The sequence below is a fragment of the Mustela putorius genome, unplaced genomic scaffold (assembly GCF_011764305.1).
Source record: "Mustela putorius furo isolate JIRA1106 unplaced genomic scaffold, ASM1176430v1.1 tig00003846_pilon_pilon_pilon, whole genome shotgun sequence".
Taxonomy (NCBI): domain Eukaryota; kingdom Metazoa; phylum Chordata; class Mammalia; order Carnivora; family Mustelidae; genus Mustela; species Mustela putorius.
This window is the reverse complement of record NW_025421999.1, coordinates 15,378,275-15,398,870: the sequence shown is the minus strand read 5'-3', so window position 1 is coordinate 15,398,870 and position 20,596 is coordinate 15,378,275. Positions and strand designations below refer to the sequence as shown.

The following is a 20,596-nucleotide window of genomic DNA, read 5'->3' as shown; positions in this document are numbered from 1 at the left end:
TGGAGTAATGTTTCTTGCCAATATGTAAGCACATGATTTTAAAACATTTGATTATTTCAGTTTAAAAATTCAGTTAATTCCTTGTAGATTTTATATTTGGAAAAATGCAGTCAATTTTTCTTTTGAAGAGGAGTTCTGTTTTGTTTTTTACCCAATGATCAGCTGATTTGTTTTTACGTAAACACATCCATGTGGTTTGGCATTAACTGTTCATTTTTCTTTCTTTCTCTCTCTCTCTTTTTTTTTTTTTTTTAGTCCTAGCCAAATAAAGTGAGGAAATCATTGGGAAATAGGTGGTCTAAGTCAGTGTCCACTGAATGTTGAGTATGCTACAGACCAAATTCAGCTCATCTGGGGTTCCATTTCTGCTTGTGTTTCTATTCTTTCAGAAAATTTTGGTTGAGAACTTGCAGTTGTTTATTACTTCTATTATTCTTCTATAATACTGCCTTGGATAATTACTAGAAACAAACAAACAAAAAGAAAGAAACCACCAAGTTGTGACTGTTCCAATTAGATGACTTAATCCTTGTTCTTCTGGCAAATGAAGAAGGTTTACATTAATGAGATAAATAAGAATGTAGAAGACTGTTCTCGGAGTTATGTAACACCCACAAAAGTGCTTATCTAGGTTATTTCTGCCCAGCTTAATAACCTAGGATCCCTGGGCCTAGAGAGTCCATGCTCCCTTGTAATTGCCTGCAAAATTATCCTGATGTGCATTTTTATAGGAAAGAGGTCCGTAGCTTCCACTAGAAGATTAATATTCCTCAGCAAGAATACTGTTCTCTAAGACCCTTGAAAGAAAACTAGGGACATATAGTTTGAGTTGAAAATATGCTTAAAAATATGCTTTAATATTACATTTATTACATTTCTAAAGATGGAGTCACTTTCTCTGGCACTGCTATGTTTGTTGCCCTCCCTGAAAATCTACCCCACCAACCTGACCATGCATTTGCTCAGTAGGATGGGTGCCTCCTGGGCATCCTGGCTACATAGACAGACTTCCTTTTCCCCAGTACACCGTGCCAACTTAAGACCTTCCAGGGACATCATATTTTTAAAGAAACCATCTTAGGAAATGGGAGTTTCCCTAAATCAAATTGACAGAAGTAGTAGACAGAGTCACCTTTGTGCTTCTGCTCCTTGAGGCTGTAAGCACTCGGTGGAAACAAAGCCACTTCAGTGATTTCGACAAATGGGTAAGTAGAGAAGGGCTAGAAAATAATGTATTTGGCTCCTCTGAGAAGAAAGGAAGGAGGAAAAGCATGGAATTAAGCATCAAGTGGGGTAACATAAAATGAGAGGGAATAAGAAAGTGATAAGGTGCAGGTCTTAGCAACAGAGCCAGGGGAGATTCTTCCACGTTTGGTTAGCATGAGGAGTTAGAGCACTTCAGATAACGAATGTGAGTGTGCTTTGAAAAGTGCTAAGGGTTCTGCAAATACAGTGGACCAACGGCTAATGATGTGAAAGGAATGTGAAGAGAGGGTTGTAAATACAAATGTACATGTAACAGATTTGAGGTAAACATGAAACATTGCTCAGTCTTATGAGGTCTTGTCCTCAGCCTTTATAGCCAATACTTGTGAGTTGACACCCCCTCCACCCCCGCCAATCATTGCTGATGTTCAGGTAGCGGGAAAGCCAGAAGGATCATGACAGCTCGTGAGTCCAGCCCCTCATTTTACAGCAGGAGAAATATGCACTCACCAGTTTCATGACCTGTGCAGGGTTACACCTCTAATCCATAGTACAACCCAAGCTTCTGATTCCCAGTGCAGCATGACTCTGGATATCTTTGTCATATTCTGCTATTTACATAGGTTGAATCACGAGTGGTTTTAAAAGCTGATCATTGTCCTTGTCTTATCATTTGTTTATAAAATATTTCTCCCAAACAGAAAAAGTAATGTAAATGACATGACATAGAACAAAATACCCATTGCATTGATGCTTTGCTCTCCCACAGAATTAATTGTTTCGTATTCCTTTGTGTCAAGAATACTTGGCTCCTAGTACCAATATAACACTTTCTAAATAGTGCTGGTTGTTTCTAGTTTGTCTCCTCTAGACTTAAGCTCCTTGAAGGCACCAGGAGGCTGTTTTCAGCTTAGTGTCCCCTAGCCAAAATGGTCCTTGTCACCCAGTGGGCTCTCCAGGAACGTGTGTTAATTTGAATGTCTTTTATGCTGTGAAGTAAAATTATGTGTCTAAATCTATCATTATTCCTAGTCCTTAAAGCACTTTGTTATTGTTACACATTTTCAGTGAGATGTAAACAAACAGTTTGAGAAATGGCAAATAAGGGGCTTAGGCAAATTAGGGTAGATTAGGAAGCAATAAAAAAAGGTTCAGCTAAAGTTAAATGAAACAGCAGGGGGCCAAGTGATGCTTTACAGATAGAATATTGTAGGTCGTTAGAGCTTAATAGGCAAATGTTTTCATTTAGGGCTATAAAATAATTTTTAACTGCAATTTCCTCACTTTTAAAAAAAGTCCTTATAAGGGAGAAAGAGAGAAATCAAGAAAATACTATTGATATTTGCTCATAAGGTTTTTTTTTTTTTTTTTTTGGTAAACGTTGTTCAAAGCAGTCTTTTCAAAGTCTTCTTCCCATTTACAGAAATGATATTGACACTTTGAAGATATTTTCTTGTCCAAGTGATCATAGTTCATAAAATTAAAAGTCAGGTTGACGTCTGTCTCAGCCCTCAGCCAGATCTCCTTGACCACAGGTCTCAAGGGAAGTGTGGGAAGGTGATTTTATTGCCATTTTGCAATAATTGTATACTCTTATTTCACCCTCTAGAGCTTTTGTTTCAAACGAGAATGTACTCGGACTTCAAAGAATTAAATGCACAGGAATTATATATTCATGAAACAGTCACAAAAAGGGACTAGCGGAAGGAAAACAATGGAGGTGAACTGGCTTCTACCATGTACAAGAGTTGTGTGTGAGGAAGAAAACGAGGTAGATTGCTCACAGAGCCAGCAGATACCTCAAAGGAGTTTTCTGCCTCTTTAGCCTGTTGCAATAGGATTTTAAGTCTTTTGCTTTTGAGAGAGAATACCAAGTACTTGTATTTAATAGCAGATGTGGCAAATGCTTGATGAATTAATTGCAGTCAGAATCAGAATGAAGTGGAGGAAAAGACTCTGTTTTGTTACCTGGAGGATTCCTCTCCTTGGCCGCCATTATTGATTATAGAAGCCCCTTGAGAGGAATCCACTGGGCAACAGCTCCAGGGGTAGCATTTGGCTTGTGCTAGTGGGAGACAGAAAAATCTGCCTTCAAGGAGTTTAGAAGCTGCCTAGGAGACAGAATCAATGTACCGGACTCAGTAAGTCAGGTAAATTATGGCATTTTAAGGAACTTCATCAAATTCAGTGCTGTTCAGAGGAGCCTTAGATCCATAGGGTTAATGGAGGTATTAGGACATGAAGAATGACAAGGATTGGAAATAAAAAATAAGGTTTTATTTGTTTGTCTCTGCATCTATTCATTTATTTAGGCATACTCCTTAGGTTTGAGAGGGGAAATAATATGATTTGGACTTAAGGGTGAAAGGAAATTGATATGGTTGTGTTGAGAAGCAAGAAACTAAACTGAAAGCTTATAATAATGACCATTTAAGAGAAAGTGAAAGCAATTAACTAGGTCATTGAGGCTATGGAAGCCTTTGAAAGCTGAGCAAAGAAGTTCAGATTTGAAGAGGTGGAAAATAAGAAGGAACCGAACTTTCGAGAGTGAGACTGACACTGCTGAAAAGGTACGGTAGGAAGCATGATCTGGCAGCCATATGTACGAGGGATATAGTGTTGGGAAGACCTGTGCGCAGAAAGCGCATTCTGGGACCACGGCTGTGGGGGACTGGTAGAGGAAAGAGGAAGTCAGGGACTATCATTGAGGTAACTCTAGTAAGCAGGAAAGAGTGTTAACAATAAATCCACGGTGCAAACTTACCAACTCAATATAAGCAATGAAGGAGTCAAGGCTCCCAAGCTTGGCAACTGTTGGCAATTTCTTAGGCTAAGTGGGCAGGGGAAAAGTGAGAAGCAGGGGCACACCTTTTTTTCCCCCTTCCAAACATAATCCTTTAAAAAACTAGTGGTGGAGGAGGAGAAGTAATGTGTTCATAAAGTTTTGTAGGTTTTTTTGAACTAGGAAAAAGGTAGTTGTTTTTCATCAAGATTTTTAAGAGGCCTTTGTAGTTTTAATAAAATGATGTTAGGGACTCTGTTTCATTTATAACATTTAGAGCTTATATTTAAGTTTGTCTGTTAATATCATTTATGCTGAGTAAGTATAGAGGAAATATTTTAGGGCATGTGGAACAGTGCAAGTCCAGGATATTTTTGTGTCTTTCTAAGTGAAAAGGATTGATTAAACTGAAATACTGTTCTTACATACCTCCAGTAATGTGACTATCAGAGTTGCCCTGCACATAGTCAGTATTCAATAAAAGCTCGTTGAATACATGAATCAACACAAGCCGTAGCAAGACAGGATGGCCTCCACGTATTTGGAAAGAGAAAGGAAAACAATGTGCTCTCACACCAGTCCCTAAATACCTTGCAACCCTTTCAGAGATAAAACAGAGGAGATGGGATGCAAAATTGGAACAGTGATTCCATTTGGATATGCCCCCTTTCATATGTGTGTGTGTGTGTGTATATACATGTATGTATATGTATATATATGTGTGTATACATACATGTGTGTATGTATATATGTATATATGTATATGTACACACATATACACTTCTCAACATTCTGTAGTGTAGCTGAAGAAAGATGACACAGCTCTGCATATTTCCAATCATTGTAAACAAACTACAAACTAGAGGGCAGTTTTCTTCACTCTGGAAATAAAGTTCTAGAGTATTTGGGGGGGATACATTAGCTGATATCTCCTGAGGACAGGTGTGAGAGAACCAGTGTAAAGAGATATACATAATATATGGGACGGGAAAAAAGTATTAGCCATATAAAAGATATAATTTATTCTCCTATTACTTGCTGTATTGAATTGAACATACTTTTCTGTTCCTGCTACATCCTTAATAATATCAATTGTTTAAAGTCTTCAAAAGAGAATTCTGCATTTGGCTCAAATTTTTTACTGTGTTAGAGATGGTTTTTATGGATAGTATATAGAAATGAGATAAAAAGAGAAAAAATTACTTATCGTTCATTTTCTTTACCACCAGCTTTCTTTCCCTCCTCCTCAACATAACATTTTTTATTTTCTTAAGGTGACCATATTTCTCGCTTTTTATTTATTTTGTATTTCTTTGAATTCGAATTCTGGTCATCATTTGTGAATTATCCCCATTCAGTTGAAAGTACGATTTTCTCTCTTTATTATTATCGTGTATTTTAGAAGAGTGATGGGTTTAATTTTTTGCAGTTTTCTTTGTTCGAATCATCGGATGTTTATGGCAGTATTTCATCTTATCTTGTCATCTTTTACATTGGTGATGATCATGGGTTACTTCCTCAAGCTTGTCAGGAAGACAAATTTATCGGACCAAATCACCACACGTTTCTGAGACCTTTCCTCACCTGCTACCCCAAATCCCAAATCCCTGTGTGCATTGCATGTGAGTTTTTTTGATCAAACTTAGGAAGATTATGAAAAATACAATGTGATTGTATTACCCTAACACTTAATTAAAGAGTTTAATAAGGAGCCGTTTAAGTTCTGTAAGGCTTTCATTTTTGATGACACAGTTTTATTGCTTCTGTGGCGTCCATAATATCTACAAGGGGAAAACAGTTCTTAGCTCGCAGCTAGACAGGATTGCTAGGCAAATCTTCCCTCAACATTAATGGTTTCTGTCCTTGTGTATTACAAAGATGGCCATAGGGATATTTCATGTGCTACACCAAAGAGGGTTCTGCTGTCTGACTCTCTTTCCGAGTCCCTGTTTTATCACATCCGGTTACTTTGGTGCCTTCTTGTCCTTCCCGCCTCCTAGCATTCCTCCCTGGACTCTCTTCACGATGCTGTTCGTTTCCACCTTCTGAGAGGTTGGGAAGTCCTCGCCTAACTTCAGTGACTTCTGTGACCCTTGACTTCCATCCCCATGCCCGCTGCTCTTCAGAAACCCACACTCAAGTCCATCCTAGGACACCTGTCCGCCTCGCTCTCTTCAGCCCTAAGTCATGTTTTCCTCATCACTGGCTCATTCACGTCATCACACCAGCATTTCTCTCCATCATCCTGATGATGAGGAGCCTTACTGCGTGCTGCCTGCCTCTATGTACTGCCCATTTCTCTGATTTTCACAGCAAAACTCCTCAGAGAATTGTCTGCACTTGACATCCACGAGTTCTTCACCTTCATTCTCTCTTACACCACATTCAGGGGGGCTCTCGTCCTCCCACTCCACAAAAGGTCAAGGCCTTTTGGCACATCTGCTGGGGATTTCCTAGTGCTCCTCGGGCTGCACCAACCAGCAGCTTTTAACAAGATGACCTCTCCCTTCTTGAAATGTCTCTTTCACCAGGCTTTCCACACTCAGTTCTGTCTTGATCTTCTCCTACCATGTTGACTCTTTTTGCTTGGTCTTCTTCACTGCTCCCTCCTTAATTTAGAAGGGAACAGTGGGCGTGCCTCCACCCGGTGGAGGCAACAAAGAGAAAGCAAGCCCTGTAGCAAATTTAAAAACAATAAAACTGAAGGAAATTTACCTGCTTCATTATTATTTCTGCCATTCATGGACAATTTTAAATAACTTCAATGATAAAATACTTCTCCCTGCTGGAAAAGACTGCTCATGGGGTCCCCTGCTTTGATATGTCCCTGTGTAGGAGTGTAGCCTAGGTTCAACTGGGGACTCTCATTCTCTAGGTGATCTTATTCAATCTCATCTCAAGGACTTACTCTACCATCTATACATTGACCTCTCCCTTCCTCCTCCCCTCCCTCCCTTCCCCCATCCCACATCTGCTTACTCGACCCCTTTACTTGGATGTATAACCAGGACATCTCAAAGTAAACACGTTCAAAACTACAGATACCAAGCGTTCTCTCCCTCCTGACTCTTTCCATCTGCATTCTCCTTCATCTCAGTAAATCACATCTGCATTCTCCTGATTTCTTGGGCAAAAAACCATCACAGTCATCTTTTACTCTTCCTGTTTTCTCACTCGCCTCATCAAACCCACTGGCAAGTCCTATCTGCTCCTCCTTTGAAATATGTATCTATTCCGTGACTAACTCTTTGGTCGAGTCATTATCTATCTCTCCTAATGTCACCAATACGTTATTTTACTTGACTTCTCTGTGTAATTGTACACTTGTGCCTCATAATTTTGGAAGAGTTCTTGTCCTTTGGCCACTGTTTTACCAGTCACCCCAGGGTCCTGTGTATACCTCTTTTTCCTCTGTCATTGTCTTGTATCATGTTTCAGTGATCTTCAGTGCCTCTTTTTAATTTTCCTTAGAACTTATCTTCCATACTGTATGCATAGCTCCTGAGATTTACTCACAGGTATTAGCTTCCAAGTATTTTGAAGCCGGACTTCTCTTTTAAGATCTAGTTTTATAAACTTAAATGTTTTCCAAACAGCTCTGCTCCATTTCATGTCCAAAATTGAGCTCATCATATTTCTCTCATCCCAATCTTGGACTTTTGAACTTTCATTTTTCTCTCCAATGGAATGTTCTTCCTTTATCCATGACTTTTTCTAGACAGTAATGGATTGAGGTACAGTGAATGTTCCAGTAACCTTTTTTTTTTTGTTAGTAACAAAACTTTTCCTCCACCATTCCATCTTCCACACAGCATCCCAAAGATGCAAATATGATCATGGCACCCCCTGCTTAAAACTCACTTTGCCAAGATCAAGGGACCCTTTGCCAATATTTTGCATTCAGGCAAAGGAGGAAAAAAAAATTGGCCACGTCTCAGAAACAATTTTTTCTACTGCTAATACAGTCCAAAGAAAGCAATGTGCCAAATCTCATCAATCTGTTTGCTCATTAATGAATGATTTATTAAATAAACATTCATGGGTATGCATAAGTATTGTCTTGAAAATTCATAGCAGGTTCCAATAGTACAATTTTCACTCTTGGCTTCAACCTGGACTTTCTAATCTTTCTTTTCTGGGACTATGCATACTTTCACTAACTTTCCCTTTCCAGATTTATTTTACTTATGTTTGTATCCATCATTGCCTAGGTCAATTCTCCTAAGTATAATTTGGGGTATATGACCATATAAATTTGACCATTCCTAATGTGGTGAAATGTAAAAAACTCCAAATAGTGAAAATCCAAGGATTGTTTACATATAATTTAGGAAACTTTTCTGTATCTTAGGTTAATGGTAAATTTATTTCAACAATTATAGTGTTGATAAAAAAGAATCGATCTAGTCATCTGAGGATTTTCTTTTATAGCCATATATAATTCACAAAATAAATAAGCCTGCACATGAGAAGCAATAATTTCCCCCTATATATAATTGTATAGAGAAGTTTATTATAAGTAGTAGTGGTATATTCCATGTCAGCATACTTAAGACATTAAATATTTAAGGAGTATGATACCAAGACTATATTTCCTTACTTTGCATGGTCAACTGGAAGTGTTGATAACAACTAACATTTCATCCTTACATTGACTTGCCGTGGCAAGCAGCAGAGATCGTTTTTGTTCCCCCTATGCAGATGAGAAGACTGGCTCCAACATGTTAATAGAGCTGTTTAAATGTACACAGATGGAGGCTAAAGTTTTAATTGTCATTCCATACATTTCCCATTTGACATTGCCTTTGTAAAAGCTCTAAACTATTGTCTCTGGTTCATTATGATTGCTTTGAAGAGAAGTGTTATGTGCTTTGATGCTGTGTTTGGTAGGACATATGATTTAGGTGACTCTACTGTAAGGAATAATCTGGAAAATTAAGCAAACTCAGGGTTTGTGTATAAATGGAGATGTTTAGTGTTCTGGGACTGCCACATTTACAAATCTGTATAATCTGAGGTTGTTTGTGACTTCTCCTCAAATTTTTCTCTTGATAAAAGGCCGATGGTGGAGGTAGGGTTTGGAATTGGAAAGGACAGTGTCCCTCTCTTCCAAGAGGAAACCTAGGGCTGACTCTGATATCACTCCCAGTCTAAAGAGTTCATCTTCTTCACTTTAACTTTTGTAAATGGCCAAACCAGTGTGAATTGAACAGTCTTTACAACTTGGTACACATACCACTTTTATTGCAGAATGTAAAATTTGCTTGGGGATTAAAAAAAAAAAAAACACTTTAAAATTACACGGCTTAGGAAAACAATGTTTAGTCTTGTTAACATTTGCTCTTCCCAAAATATCTACACTTAGAATAGTGATATTTCAAAAGTCTACTAACTTAGCTGATAGAGAGTATATGACATATAAATATAACCTAAAAAGCCATAATATCAAATTGATGTAGACTTTCCTTTGAATAACTTGTATCCAGCAGGATGGATCAGAGCCAGAGGAGACTCGTGCATGAATATAGCTACTACTTACAGCTACTGCTGAAAACTACTACTGACTTACTTATTCAGTACTAGATGTTTTATATTCTTTACTCCTTATCACACCTCGAAATCTGGTTAGTTTTGCTTCCATTTTTACAGGTAGGGTCCTGAATTTCAGGGAGGCTAAGTAACTTGCTGTGTCCAATAGCTAGAAGGTGTTGGAGTTGGGATTCAAGTCCAGGTATATCTGTATCTTAGTCCATGTTTTTTTTTTTTCTTTTTTCTTAATACAAATACATGCATAGGAATAGTCCATACTCTTCTTAAAAAAAAAAAAAATTCTTTATTTATTTGAGAAAGAGAGTGAGAGAGAGCATGAGAGGGCGGAAAGTCAGAGGGAGAACCAGACTCCCCATGGAGCTGGGAGCCTAACATGGGACTTGTCCAATCCATACTCTTCTAATGAAATAGTGTTTTAAGAGCACAGGTTTCTGAGGCCCAGATAGCTACAGCAGAAGTGGGCAATTTTTACGTCACTGATGGCTCACCTTTTATCTTTGCTTGCTTGAAATCCCAAGCAAAGAGAATGAATCTCAGGTTTTTTGTTTTGTTTTGTTTTTAAAGATTTTATTTATTTATTTGACAGTAGAGATCACAAGTAGGCAGAGAGGCAGGCAGAGAGAGATGGAGAAGCAGGCTCCCTGCTGAGCAGAGAGCCCAATTCGGGACTCAAACCCAGGACCCTGGGATCATGACCTGAGCCGAAGGCAGAGGTTTTAACCCACTGAGCCACCCAGATGCCCTGAATCTCAGTTTTTAAAAATTACCATTATTTCAATACAGGGTTACTCGTTCTGTTTCTTCACAACAAGAGTGAATGATGTTTTCTGAAACTAATGATGAACTTTATGTTGGCTGATTTAATTACAAAATTTTTAAAAAAAGAGTGGATGATGGTTTCATGGATCATGACTCCAAAGAAGTATGCCCAATGATTCACTGAATATGACTGAAATAAAATCAGTTTTGTTTTAAAATTGTGAAATTGATTAAACTCTGTAATTGTTTTAGTAATTTAAAAACAATGCAGTCTTAGAGGGGGGCGACTATTATTGCTAAAGTCTCTGAGGTGAGAACATAAGAGAGGATATAGAAGCTTCCAAGAACCAAACAATAAGTCTGAAACAAAGAAATGCAACTTCCCTGAAAGTAAATGATACATTGTAAAGATTCTTTGAAAGGAGTGAAGGAGGGGTGCCTGGGTGGCTCAGTTGTGTCTGCCTTAGGCACAGGTCATGATCCCAGGGTCCTGGGATCAAGGCCCACATCAGGTTCCCTGCTCAGTGGGGTCTGCTTCTCCCTCTCCCTCTGTTGCTCTCCCTGCTTGTGTTCCTCTCTTGCTATTTCTCTGTCAAATAAACAAATAAAATCTTAAAAAAGAAAGAAAGAAAGAAAGAAAGAAAGAAAAAAGAAAGAAAGAAAATAGTGAAGGAAATATTTCCTTTATTTTCTTTGCATTAAAAATAAATAACTTTAAAACGCTTTTGACCTAGCCTGAGGCTATTCAGAAAAGTTGATAGCTATGGAGTAGAAAGCTGAGGTTTTCATAGATTAAAAACTTGCTATGTGAGACAAAGCAACAGGTTGAAATGAACAGCCAGGGCTCCACGGGAGTGAAGGCTATCATTGGGCAAGGTGAGAATCAGTATGTAGACCAGAGGTGTTTCCTATGTTGATGAACCACCTAGCAAAACCAACACAATACGCTAAGGAATGAAAACTGTTTCAGACAATATGGAGATTGTGGTGAATCCTATAAGGACTTAGGTGCAGATGACTGGGTAACTGACAGATGTGAGCACAATGTTTTCCCTAAGTTACAACAATAGAATTTTGATCTCTTAATTCAAAACAATCAGAAATGAAACAGAATCTTATGCAGAGAAATGTATTAGAAATTAATAAATTTAAGAAAAAATCAGTAAGAGCACTTTCAAGTAAGGCATATTAAGGAGTTGTATGAGTAATTTATTGAGACTAATTGATATCAGGAACTTATTAAATTCTTTTGAGGTCCCATTACACTGAGGTCATAGATGATTCAAGAAGCAGAAAGAAGTGATCACACTTTCCTGGCCTAGAGGTCCCGGGAGATACTACTCCCTTACTATATAAAAATAACTTCTGGGTAAAACCAGACAGGGCAGGGCAGAGGAGCTTTACTTTTCCAGAAAATAAAAAATTACAAATCCAGCCCCGTTCAGATAATTGACACTGGAGCATCCAATGCACTTCAATCTGTTACTGCCTAGAAGAAATAATTTAAGAGAAAGCACTGCAGGTCAACAAAGATGATGTTGCTTAGTTACTCAAAACCATTTGGTAGCATGCTGAGTTGCTCAGCTTTTTAGAAGAGCACTCTTTGTATCCAGGTAGGAAAAAGATAGAGACCACTTGAAACCATTTTTATTTGCAACCGTGTTTCATCTGAAAACAGGCTTCACTTTTGCAGTTGCACAGGCAAGTTCAGAGGTCTTTATTAAAATGTAAACTAGCAAGATAATAAAAGATGTTGAACTTGATTTGTTCTTCTAGATATTGATCTTGTTGTGATGAATTTGCTTTAAAGGAGTTTGAACTGTTTTGTTTTGTTTTGTTTTGTTTTTAGGAGGTAGGGAATTCAGGTTTTAGACATCCTGGCCCAGAAGTCCTGGGGGCTGCCTGGAGGCAGCAGTGTTCAGGGGAGAGTATGACTAAGTCCAGATCTTACTTTTTGCTACTCTCTGCCCTTGGGGAAAAAATTTCTTAAAATTTCTGAGCTTTAATATCTCAACTTTTCCAAAAAAGCAATGTTTTTTTTTTTTTTCTGCACAGATATTCTGCAAGGATTGAGTAAAAAATTGATGTTATGTGCTTAGCACCTAACAGGTTTCCAACCAAATATTCACTTATTATTTTAAAATTAGAGTGCTACAAATATCTTCTCTTATATATCAGAGTCCCTGAAATATTCTAGAACAATGAATCACCCGGGTGCAGTAAAGGTAGGAGGGGCTTCGAAAGAGAAATGAGGAGAAGGTAGGGTTTTTGAAATGTGGATGAACTTTTAGAATTTTGTCTTTTCCAGGAATTGGACTCATTTTTATTATTATTATTATTTTTAATGGATGCAAGGAGAGGAGAACTCAAACTGTTTCCTAGGACTACAGAAAATGTTTTTCTTTCTCTTTATTACTTTAGACTAGTTGGCTTAATATTTATTCTGTTTAGTGGTATATATTTCATTTTATGTGCTATACATTTGTGAAAATCATGGTATACTTTATTACTTAATGCATTAGCGAATCACTGGGAGGAAATGAGATGTGAAAATTTTATAGACAGACACTGTCTTAGTATTATACTTGGCAATGCTTTAAAAATTTACTGAACTTGTACCAAATGCTTCCCAAATTTTGCTGATAAGACTGCAGAAAGCTCATGACTATATGATCATGAAATGCAGATTAGGTTAGACTTCTATTCCCAGACAACAACAAACATTCTTAAACTTGGAATTCTCTGCTGAGGTATCTAGGCTGTTTCAAAAAATTTAAATTCCAGATCTTTCCCTGATCATTAGATTTGTATTGGTTATAGCTTTTTTTTTTTTTTTTTAATATTATTCCTATTAGTAGGGGAAAAAAAAAAAAAGATTTGATAGATGAAAACTTGATTGTTTTTTAATGAAGATGAAATGCCTCAAAGTTATCAGTTTACTTACAGGAATCCTTATTCAGAGAAGGGACGGGGAAGGCATACAGGAGTAATGAAATGGACAGGCTTAAGAGTTGGGGAGGCAAGTGTGAGGAAAGGAGACAGCCTTGAGAACCTTCTGTCTCATAACTAAAAGGAACAGGAAGCCTAAAAATTTAGGTTTTCAAACCTTGTCTTTGGAGATGTGACCATTTGGATTGGGCTAGGGGAATGGGTGGTTAGCAGAATTCAGGCCAAATGAGAAAAATGAACACAAGACATAATTGCAGAAACAAAAGGACAGCTACCTTTGGGATTTTAAAATTATGGCTTATTATATCATTGTGGTTAAGATACCCATCTCTGAAATAAAAATGCATGAGTTCAAATCATGGCTCACCACTTGCTAGAGGTGTTCCAATGCATAGAAAGGGCATCAGTTAGTACTGGGTACAGAGTAAATACTCTGTGAACTGTTGTTGATGATGGCGATTGTGTTGATCGATAAACTATTCCACAGAAAATGGGACCGATTACTCCCACATTGTGTTAATAAAAATAGAGTAATTTGGTACCATTTTCAAATATGTGATCATCACCAAATTGACAGAATAGAGTAGAATACTGGATAAATTGTCAGTGGTATTATTTTTAAATAGTATTAAATAAGAAAGGTCAGGTGCTAGAGAACACAAATTAGTAATCTAATTAAATCACAGCAAAGAGACAGATCGTGTTAACAGCAGTCAAATTTGTTATTATAGAGCAATTATTAAAGTAAAATATTGAAAGATGCTATGTATCATTAGTAGGTTTTAAACATTTCATTTACACAGGCAGAAAACTATAGATTAATCAGTTCATTTGTTAAGTTAAAAGCTCCTTTATTAAAATATTTATATCATTTGTATAAAGAGAGCAGCATTGTTGAGGACATAAAAATACTCTGTGGTTCTCTGAACTACATTCCTTTATAAAATTATTTGAACAAGTCCTTCTCAATGGAACAGTTTCCAAGTACCACGTATCCTAATTTGTGAGATTAAATAACATTTTCTGGTTTTGACATTAGCACATTTCCCTAAATCACTCTGAAATAAAATGATTTCAATGTGGCACTAAACTATTATTTAGTTGCATCATATATTCAAGGAATGTAATGTTTTACAAAATACCACAGTTTGTACAAGACTAGTGATAGTTGCTTTCTTCTGCACCCCCCCATCCCCCTCACGTTGGTTTTGGGACTTCACTAAGATAGGAAACCCTTTATAGGCTCCTTGATACTGCGGCTTTACAGCTGGACACATCCAGACATTCGCAGCCTTTATACCAGGCTGAACTGGGTTCCCTCCAGGCTCTGTCACTTTCAAACTTGAGAACCTGGGGCAAGTGGCCTTAACCTCTTTAAACTCCAGTCTCCTGATTTGTGAAATAAGGATTAATATTTGCTGCATAACTTTGCTATAAGGATTACATGACTGTTTTCAAGATTTATTTATTTATTTTAGAGAGCATGCAGTGGGGAGAGGGACAGGGGGAGAGGGAGAAGTAAAGAATCAGATTCCTCCTAAGGGAGAAGCCTGTCAAGGGCTGGATCCCAGGACCCTGACCTGAGCCGAAATCAAGAGTCAGACATTTAACCAACTGAGCCACCCAGGCCCCGCTTATATGACTATTTCACATGGATAGATCATCAGAGAACTGGCAGAAATACAAACTCAATAAGTTGTCACTTTTGAATTTTTATTTCCATGAATCATAAAAGAGTAGCAGTCATTTGGTCAAATTTACTTAGATACTCCTGGTATCTGTTTGAGTGAGTATCTGATACATTGAAATGTGCGTTTGCATATATGTGTTTGGAATGATAAGGATTCTTTGATAAATTATATTTTTTTCTAGAGAAGAGTGAAATAAATGGTTTCATACACACTCACACACATTTATACAGGTAATCTGCTTTGGTGGTTCAATTTGACATTTTTCAACTTTACGGTGGTTGAAAGTGGTAAGCATTCAATAGAAACCATATTTGGATTTTTGAATTTCGATCTTTTCCCAGGCTAACCATATATGGTAAGATTCTCTTTCATCACTTTCCACTGGACAGTGGAAGCAAGCCCCAGCTCCCAATCAGCCAGGCACTCACAAAGGAAAACCACCAGTAGACTTGCAACCATCCTGTGTCCACCCAACCATCCCGTTTTTCACTTTCAGTACAGTATTCAATGAACTACACGAGATATTCAACACTTCATTATAACATGGGCCTTGTGTTGGATGATTTTTGCCCATCTGCAGGCTGATATAAGTGTTCTGAGCACGTTTGAGATAGATTCGGCTAAGCTGTAATGTTCAGTAGGTTATGTGTATTAAAAGCATTTTCAACTTGAGGTATTTTCAACTTACGATGCATTCATAGGGATTTAACCCCATCGTAAGTAGAGGAAGATCTGTATATGTAACAGAATTAGTATGTGTGCTTGGTATAATTGAAAGGGCTTTGAATTTAGAGGCTTGAGGCTCTGGGAAGCTTTTACAAAATTCTCATCTTGATATTCATCTGCTTCAGCATATAGGGTGTAGGTTCGTGTTTGAATAGAAGCGTCCTGGTGACTTTGCTATGCCTCACTTTTTCCTTAGTTGAGAACCTGTGAAGGTGAAAGTTCTCGAGGAACTCACAGTTTATTGGGGAAATATGCATGAACCATATAAAAAGGTATCATAATATACTTAGGATATATATATTGATAATGTTATAAATATATATGAATATATAGCTCTTAACATTATATATATGTTATGTATAACATATATAAATAAATAGCTTATAACATGTTTATAAGCTAATTGTCATAGGAACACAGAGGAGGCAGCACTTGCTTCAGGCTTTGAAGGAAGAATAAGAGTTTAACAGGAGACAGACAAAAAGACATTCACAAAGGAAAAGGAAGAGTGCTGGTCGAGGCATAAAGATCGGAGAGGTTGCCAAGAGGAAGAAAGTTTTCTTGAATGACATGTTGGGTGGATATCAATACTGTGATCAATTTAGAAGTTATTTGGATTTATCAGTAAGAATTAAGGATGAATTCTTCCTTTCAAGATTAATTCAAGTTTTGTTTACTCAAAACAAAACAAATAACCCTGATGTTTTTTTATTGTTGTGGGAGTGAAGACACTGAGGGTTTATTATGATTCTTTTAAAATAGATTACTACCAGAGGCCAGAGGTGGTGTACGTAGCAGGAAAAACAATCAGTAAATGCAATAATAGTGCCTTGGTGAGCACTTCTATTTTCAAGGTTAATTATTTGTTTAATTAAAGCCTTAGAATCAACTAGAGATGCTGGTGCCCAGAAATATTAGATAAACATGGGTCTCTGTGTATAAGAATTGCGTGACGATCTTTTCAGCCTCTCACTACAACCCAGCCTTTTCTCACTTTGAAGACTAGATCACATTTCACCTTTATTTGTATTTTTTCTCTTATAATTGTTAATTATGTATACAGTTATGTCTGCATATCACTGAAAAGGGAATTGAAGCTTAGAAAGTTTAAATTACATACCCAAGTTCCCTTACCTAGAAACGGATGGAGCTATGAGTGGTGCTTAGGCAATTCCGTCTTCTGGAAAAAAAGGTCTTGCAGTTTTATGAGAGATTAGTCTGGTGAAACAAGGAATGCAGGGCAGGATGACTTTTGTGGGGGCCACTGAAATTGTCAGTAAAGAGAAGATGACAGAGAAATAGAGAAACACACACGACAAGAGACATTCCCATAGAATCAACAGCATGGGATGACTCAATGTGGAGAAAGATTAGGAGGTGTTGAGGGTGATTTCTGAGGTCCAGTCATTTTCTTATAAATTCCCACACAACAGAGAACACAAAGGAAGAATGGAGGTAGATAAAAATAATGATTTGTGCATGGAGTTGAGTTTAGCAAACCAAGACATTGTTGGCACTTCTGCTCTGGAGCTCAAATAAAAGACAAGAATCAAGATGTGAACTTATCGACAACCTGGACATATTCTCCAGGTTTCCTCCGGTCCTTGGGTTTGTTTTTGTTTTTTGTTTGTTTTGTTTGTTTATTCCTTTGGTCCCTCAGATCAGCTATGAGATATTGAAGTTTTTTTGTTGTTGTTTCTTTCTTTCTTTTTTGCTCTCTTGACAGAGAAGCAGACATGTGCTCACGATTTTTGCACTGTGTCATTGTCATTATAGCACATACTCCTGTCGTGCAGGCCTGGCCGAATATCTAAGACATAAAAACCAATGAGTCTTCCTGCTTCTATGTTTTGTCTGTATTGTTGTATTTGTTGTGTGCTGTCGATTGAGAATGTGATCTAAGCTTAGACTCATTCTGGTAACCTCAGTTCCCTGGAATGTACAGAGTGTTGGGGTCTCACCTGGGCTCCACCTGGTACTTGTTTCTTCGAAAGTCAGATTTGGGGTGTGGTACTGTGACTGCAGAGCTGGACATGCTGTGCTCATTACCTTTTCACTCTAATGTCCTCCGCAGAAACTGCCTCTTTGGGAGCCAGGACCTGTGAGGATGACCTTGCAGAGCAACAATTGAGAGCAACCTCAGGTAAATGGTCTACTCCTTCTCAAAATCTTGTTTATCCTAGTGCATTACATTTGTTACTCCCATCTTTTATGTAATGAATGTATCTCTGGAATTTTTCTAATTAGATCTGATAGGATCTCTTATTTACACAAAAAAGTTAAAAGCAAAATTAAATAAAAAATGACATATATAGTATACAGGTAATATACATATACGATATTTGGATACATACATAAAGTAACATCTTAAAGAGCCAGCAACTCCTGCAGGATAATTTCTCACATCTGCATTTGCACACTATGAGGTTTCACCTACCTGGTCAGTTTGTTACAAAGTAGAAGATAAAAAGCCAGATATTATTTTTCCCCCAAATCAAACAACCTAGTTGGTGGACTTATTTGGGGGTAATTAATGAATTGATTGGACTTTGTACCCCCATGTCAACACATTTACTAGTCCCTGTGCTCTGTGTGTTTGCATGTGTATTAAGAAAAAAAATGGCAGCAAGCTCTCTGAGTTGCATTGTATTCAGATAATTTAAGAGGACATTTACCCATGTTTCTACAACTCACCTCATTTATTCCTGGCATGATCCCAATTTTTAGATTTCTACAATTAGAATAATAATAATAGGATATATAGGACCAAAAAAAAAAAAAAAAACCCAAAACCCATTATGAAAATTCCTTTGCGTTCATAATGGGGGCCTAAAATACATTTTGCAAGTGAAAAGATTCCTCCAGTATAAAGTCAGAATGTCTCTCTTTAAAAATTCTTTAACGTTAAGTTCACCTTTACCTTCGCGTTCTCATGAACACCTTTTCATTTAAATGTTTTCCCCTAGAAAACTGGAGAGCATGTTTAATGAGTTCATGTTAATAGCATAAACCAGTTCTCCTCCCTCACCTACAGCCCAATCAGAGGATTTCATGAATATCAGCTTGGAGGGAATGGACCAAATGTCTAGACTATGACAAAAATTCCAAACAAAAAAGAAAACCTTCCCTACCAGTGAGTGCATTTATTTATTGCTTTGTGAACAAGGTACCATGATCTACACCTTCACTAGGTCTCTGAGAAACTTTATGTTGAGATAGTCTCACGCTTTCTGGATAGTTTCACAGAAGTTTTCTGTAGGGAAGTCCAATATAACAGATTCCAAATGTGACTTCTCATTTTTACAAGACTGTTTCTTCTCCTTCTCCATCTTAACTGATGTCATCCTGCTCTAAACAGTTATCCCAAGTAAGAAAAACTAGAAATCCCAAGTAAGAAAACTAGAAATCCTTAATTTTACTCAAAATATTAGAGCCAGGGACTGTTGGGCGTCAGTCATGAGTAAGACAGATGACTTCTCTCCTTTTTTTCGACAATAGTTCTATACAAATAAGGAAGTTCTATCCAGATTGCAGTGAACCTAATGGAGGAAGCAAAAGAGAGAATGTGTTAGAGCAGAGCTCCTCAAAGTGTGGCTACCCTATGAGCAGCATCAGCAAACCTGGGAATTGTAAGAACGCATGTTCCTGGTCCCCGTCCTCCATGTACAGAATTAGAAACCATGAGGATGGGGCCTGGCAATCTGTAGTCAACAAGCCCTCCAGATGGTGTGATTCCTACTAAAGTCCGAGAATCCCACAGGTGTTGAACGTCCTTAGGGGCAGTGGTCAGAGAAGTTCTCTGAGGAAATGACAGGCAGCTGAGTCCTAACTAATGAAAAGGAGCCAATTACACGAATCTGGGGAAATGCCTTTCAGGTAGAGGTGGTTCTAGGAAGTTGGTGATGTTCCAGCAAGACAAAGAAGGCTAATATCTCTGGAGAGAGGTTAGTGAATGAGTAGGTGAAGAGGATAAGGTGTAGTCAGAAAGGCAAAGGCCTGGTGATTTCAACCAGTGTAAGAAGTTGGTATGTGATTCTAAGTGAAGTAGGAAGCACTGCGGTGGGAAACAAGGATGGGTATCTTGGAGGTATTCTTGCCAGGTACAGAAGACAGAGCTTTTTCTTTGTAAGTAATGGGTATCACTCGAAGGTTTTAAGAGGAAAGTCAGATGTAAGTAGATCAGATGGAGGACAGATTTGGATGGAGTGGGTCTGTACAGAGAGACAATGGAGGAGTTCAGGAAAGAATTCTTAAAAGCCAGGCGTCTAGAGTAGAGGCTCAATATCTAATATTAAAACTAATATAGAAAATGTTGAAGGTATTATTCTCTGTTTCTTCTTTACATGATTACTCCATGGGCTTAAAAAGTATGCAGTGTTTTCCTTAGACAGCTCAGAGGGCTCCCAAACACAATTGTAAAATAAAGCAATGGGAACCAAGCACAGTTGGCTGGTGCTTAGATCAGAGGGCTGTTAACTGAAGTAGATTTGCTTAGAAATTGTATAATTTTATAGAAGAAATTAATAGTCATTTTCCAATTATTTTTTATTATTCCAGTGGAAGTATTCTAAACTACTCACTCAAAAACCTCTTTTAAATATAGATTATGCGTATGTGCAGTGTAACTTATAAGATCATTATGTTAGGTGTGATAAAAATGCTAGGGGAAGTTACTATAACACACCTATATAATATAAGAGTACAGTAGCATTTTGTCCTCTTCCTAGCATGTTGAAACATTTAAAAATAAAAGTGTATTATCATTTATTTGAAAATTGGGAAGTCTTATAAGACCATAATGCAGATTTTAAGCTTAAGTCCATTCAGGCCATAATGTTTAGCATATGAATAAATACTATATTTTTTATATCTCATAAAGCAAAAGCATAATTAAAAATACATATATTATGAATATAGCAGTATTATGAAATGT

General features: G+C 37.5%; 1 protein-coding gene across 3 annotated transcripts in view; it reads left to right on the top strand.

The window, feature by feature from the left end:
* The window catches only part of ZFHX4 (zinc finger homeobox 4), a 180,659-nt gene that overhangs the window by 130,644 nt on the left and 29,419 nt on the right, over positions 1-20,596 (top strand). For all 3 annotated transcript variants that reach the window (XM_013061392.2, XM_045063186.1, XM_045063185.1), the window contains exon 5: positions 17,738-17,806. In XM_013061392.2, coding sequence (XP_012916846.2) covers positions 17,738-17,806 — 69 coding nt within the window. The remainder of the gene's footprint in view (positions 1-17,737; positions 17,807-20,596) is intronic.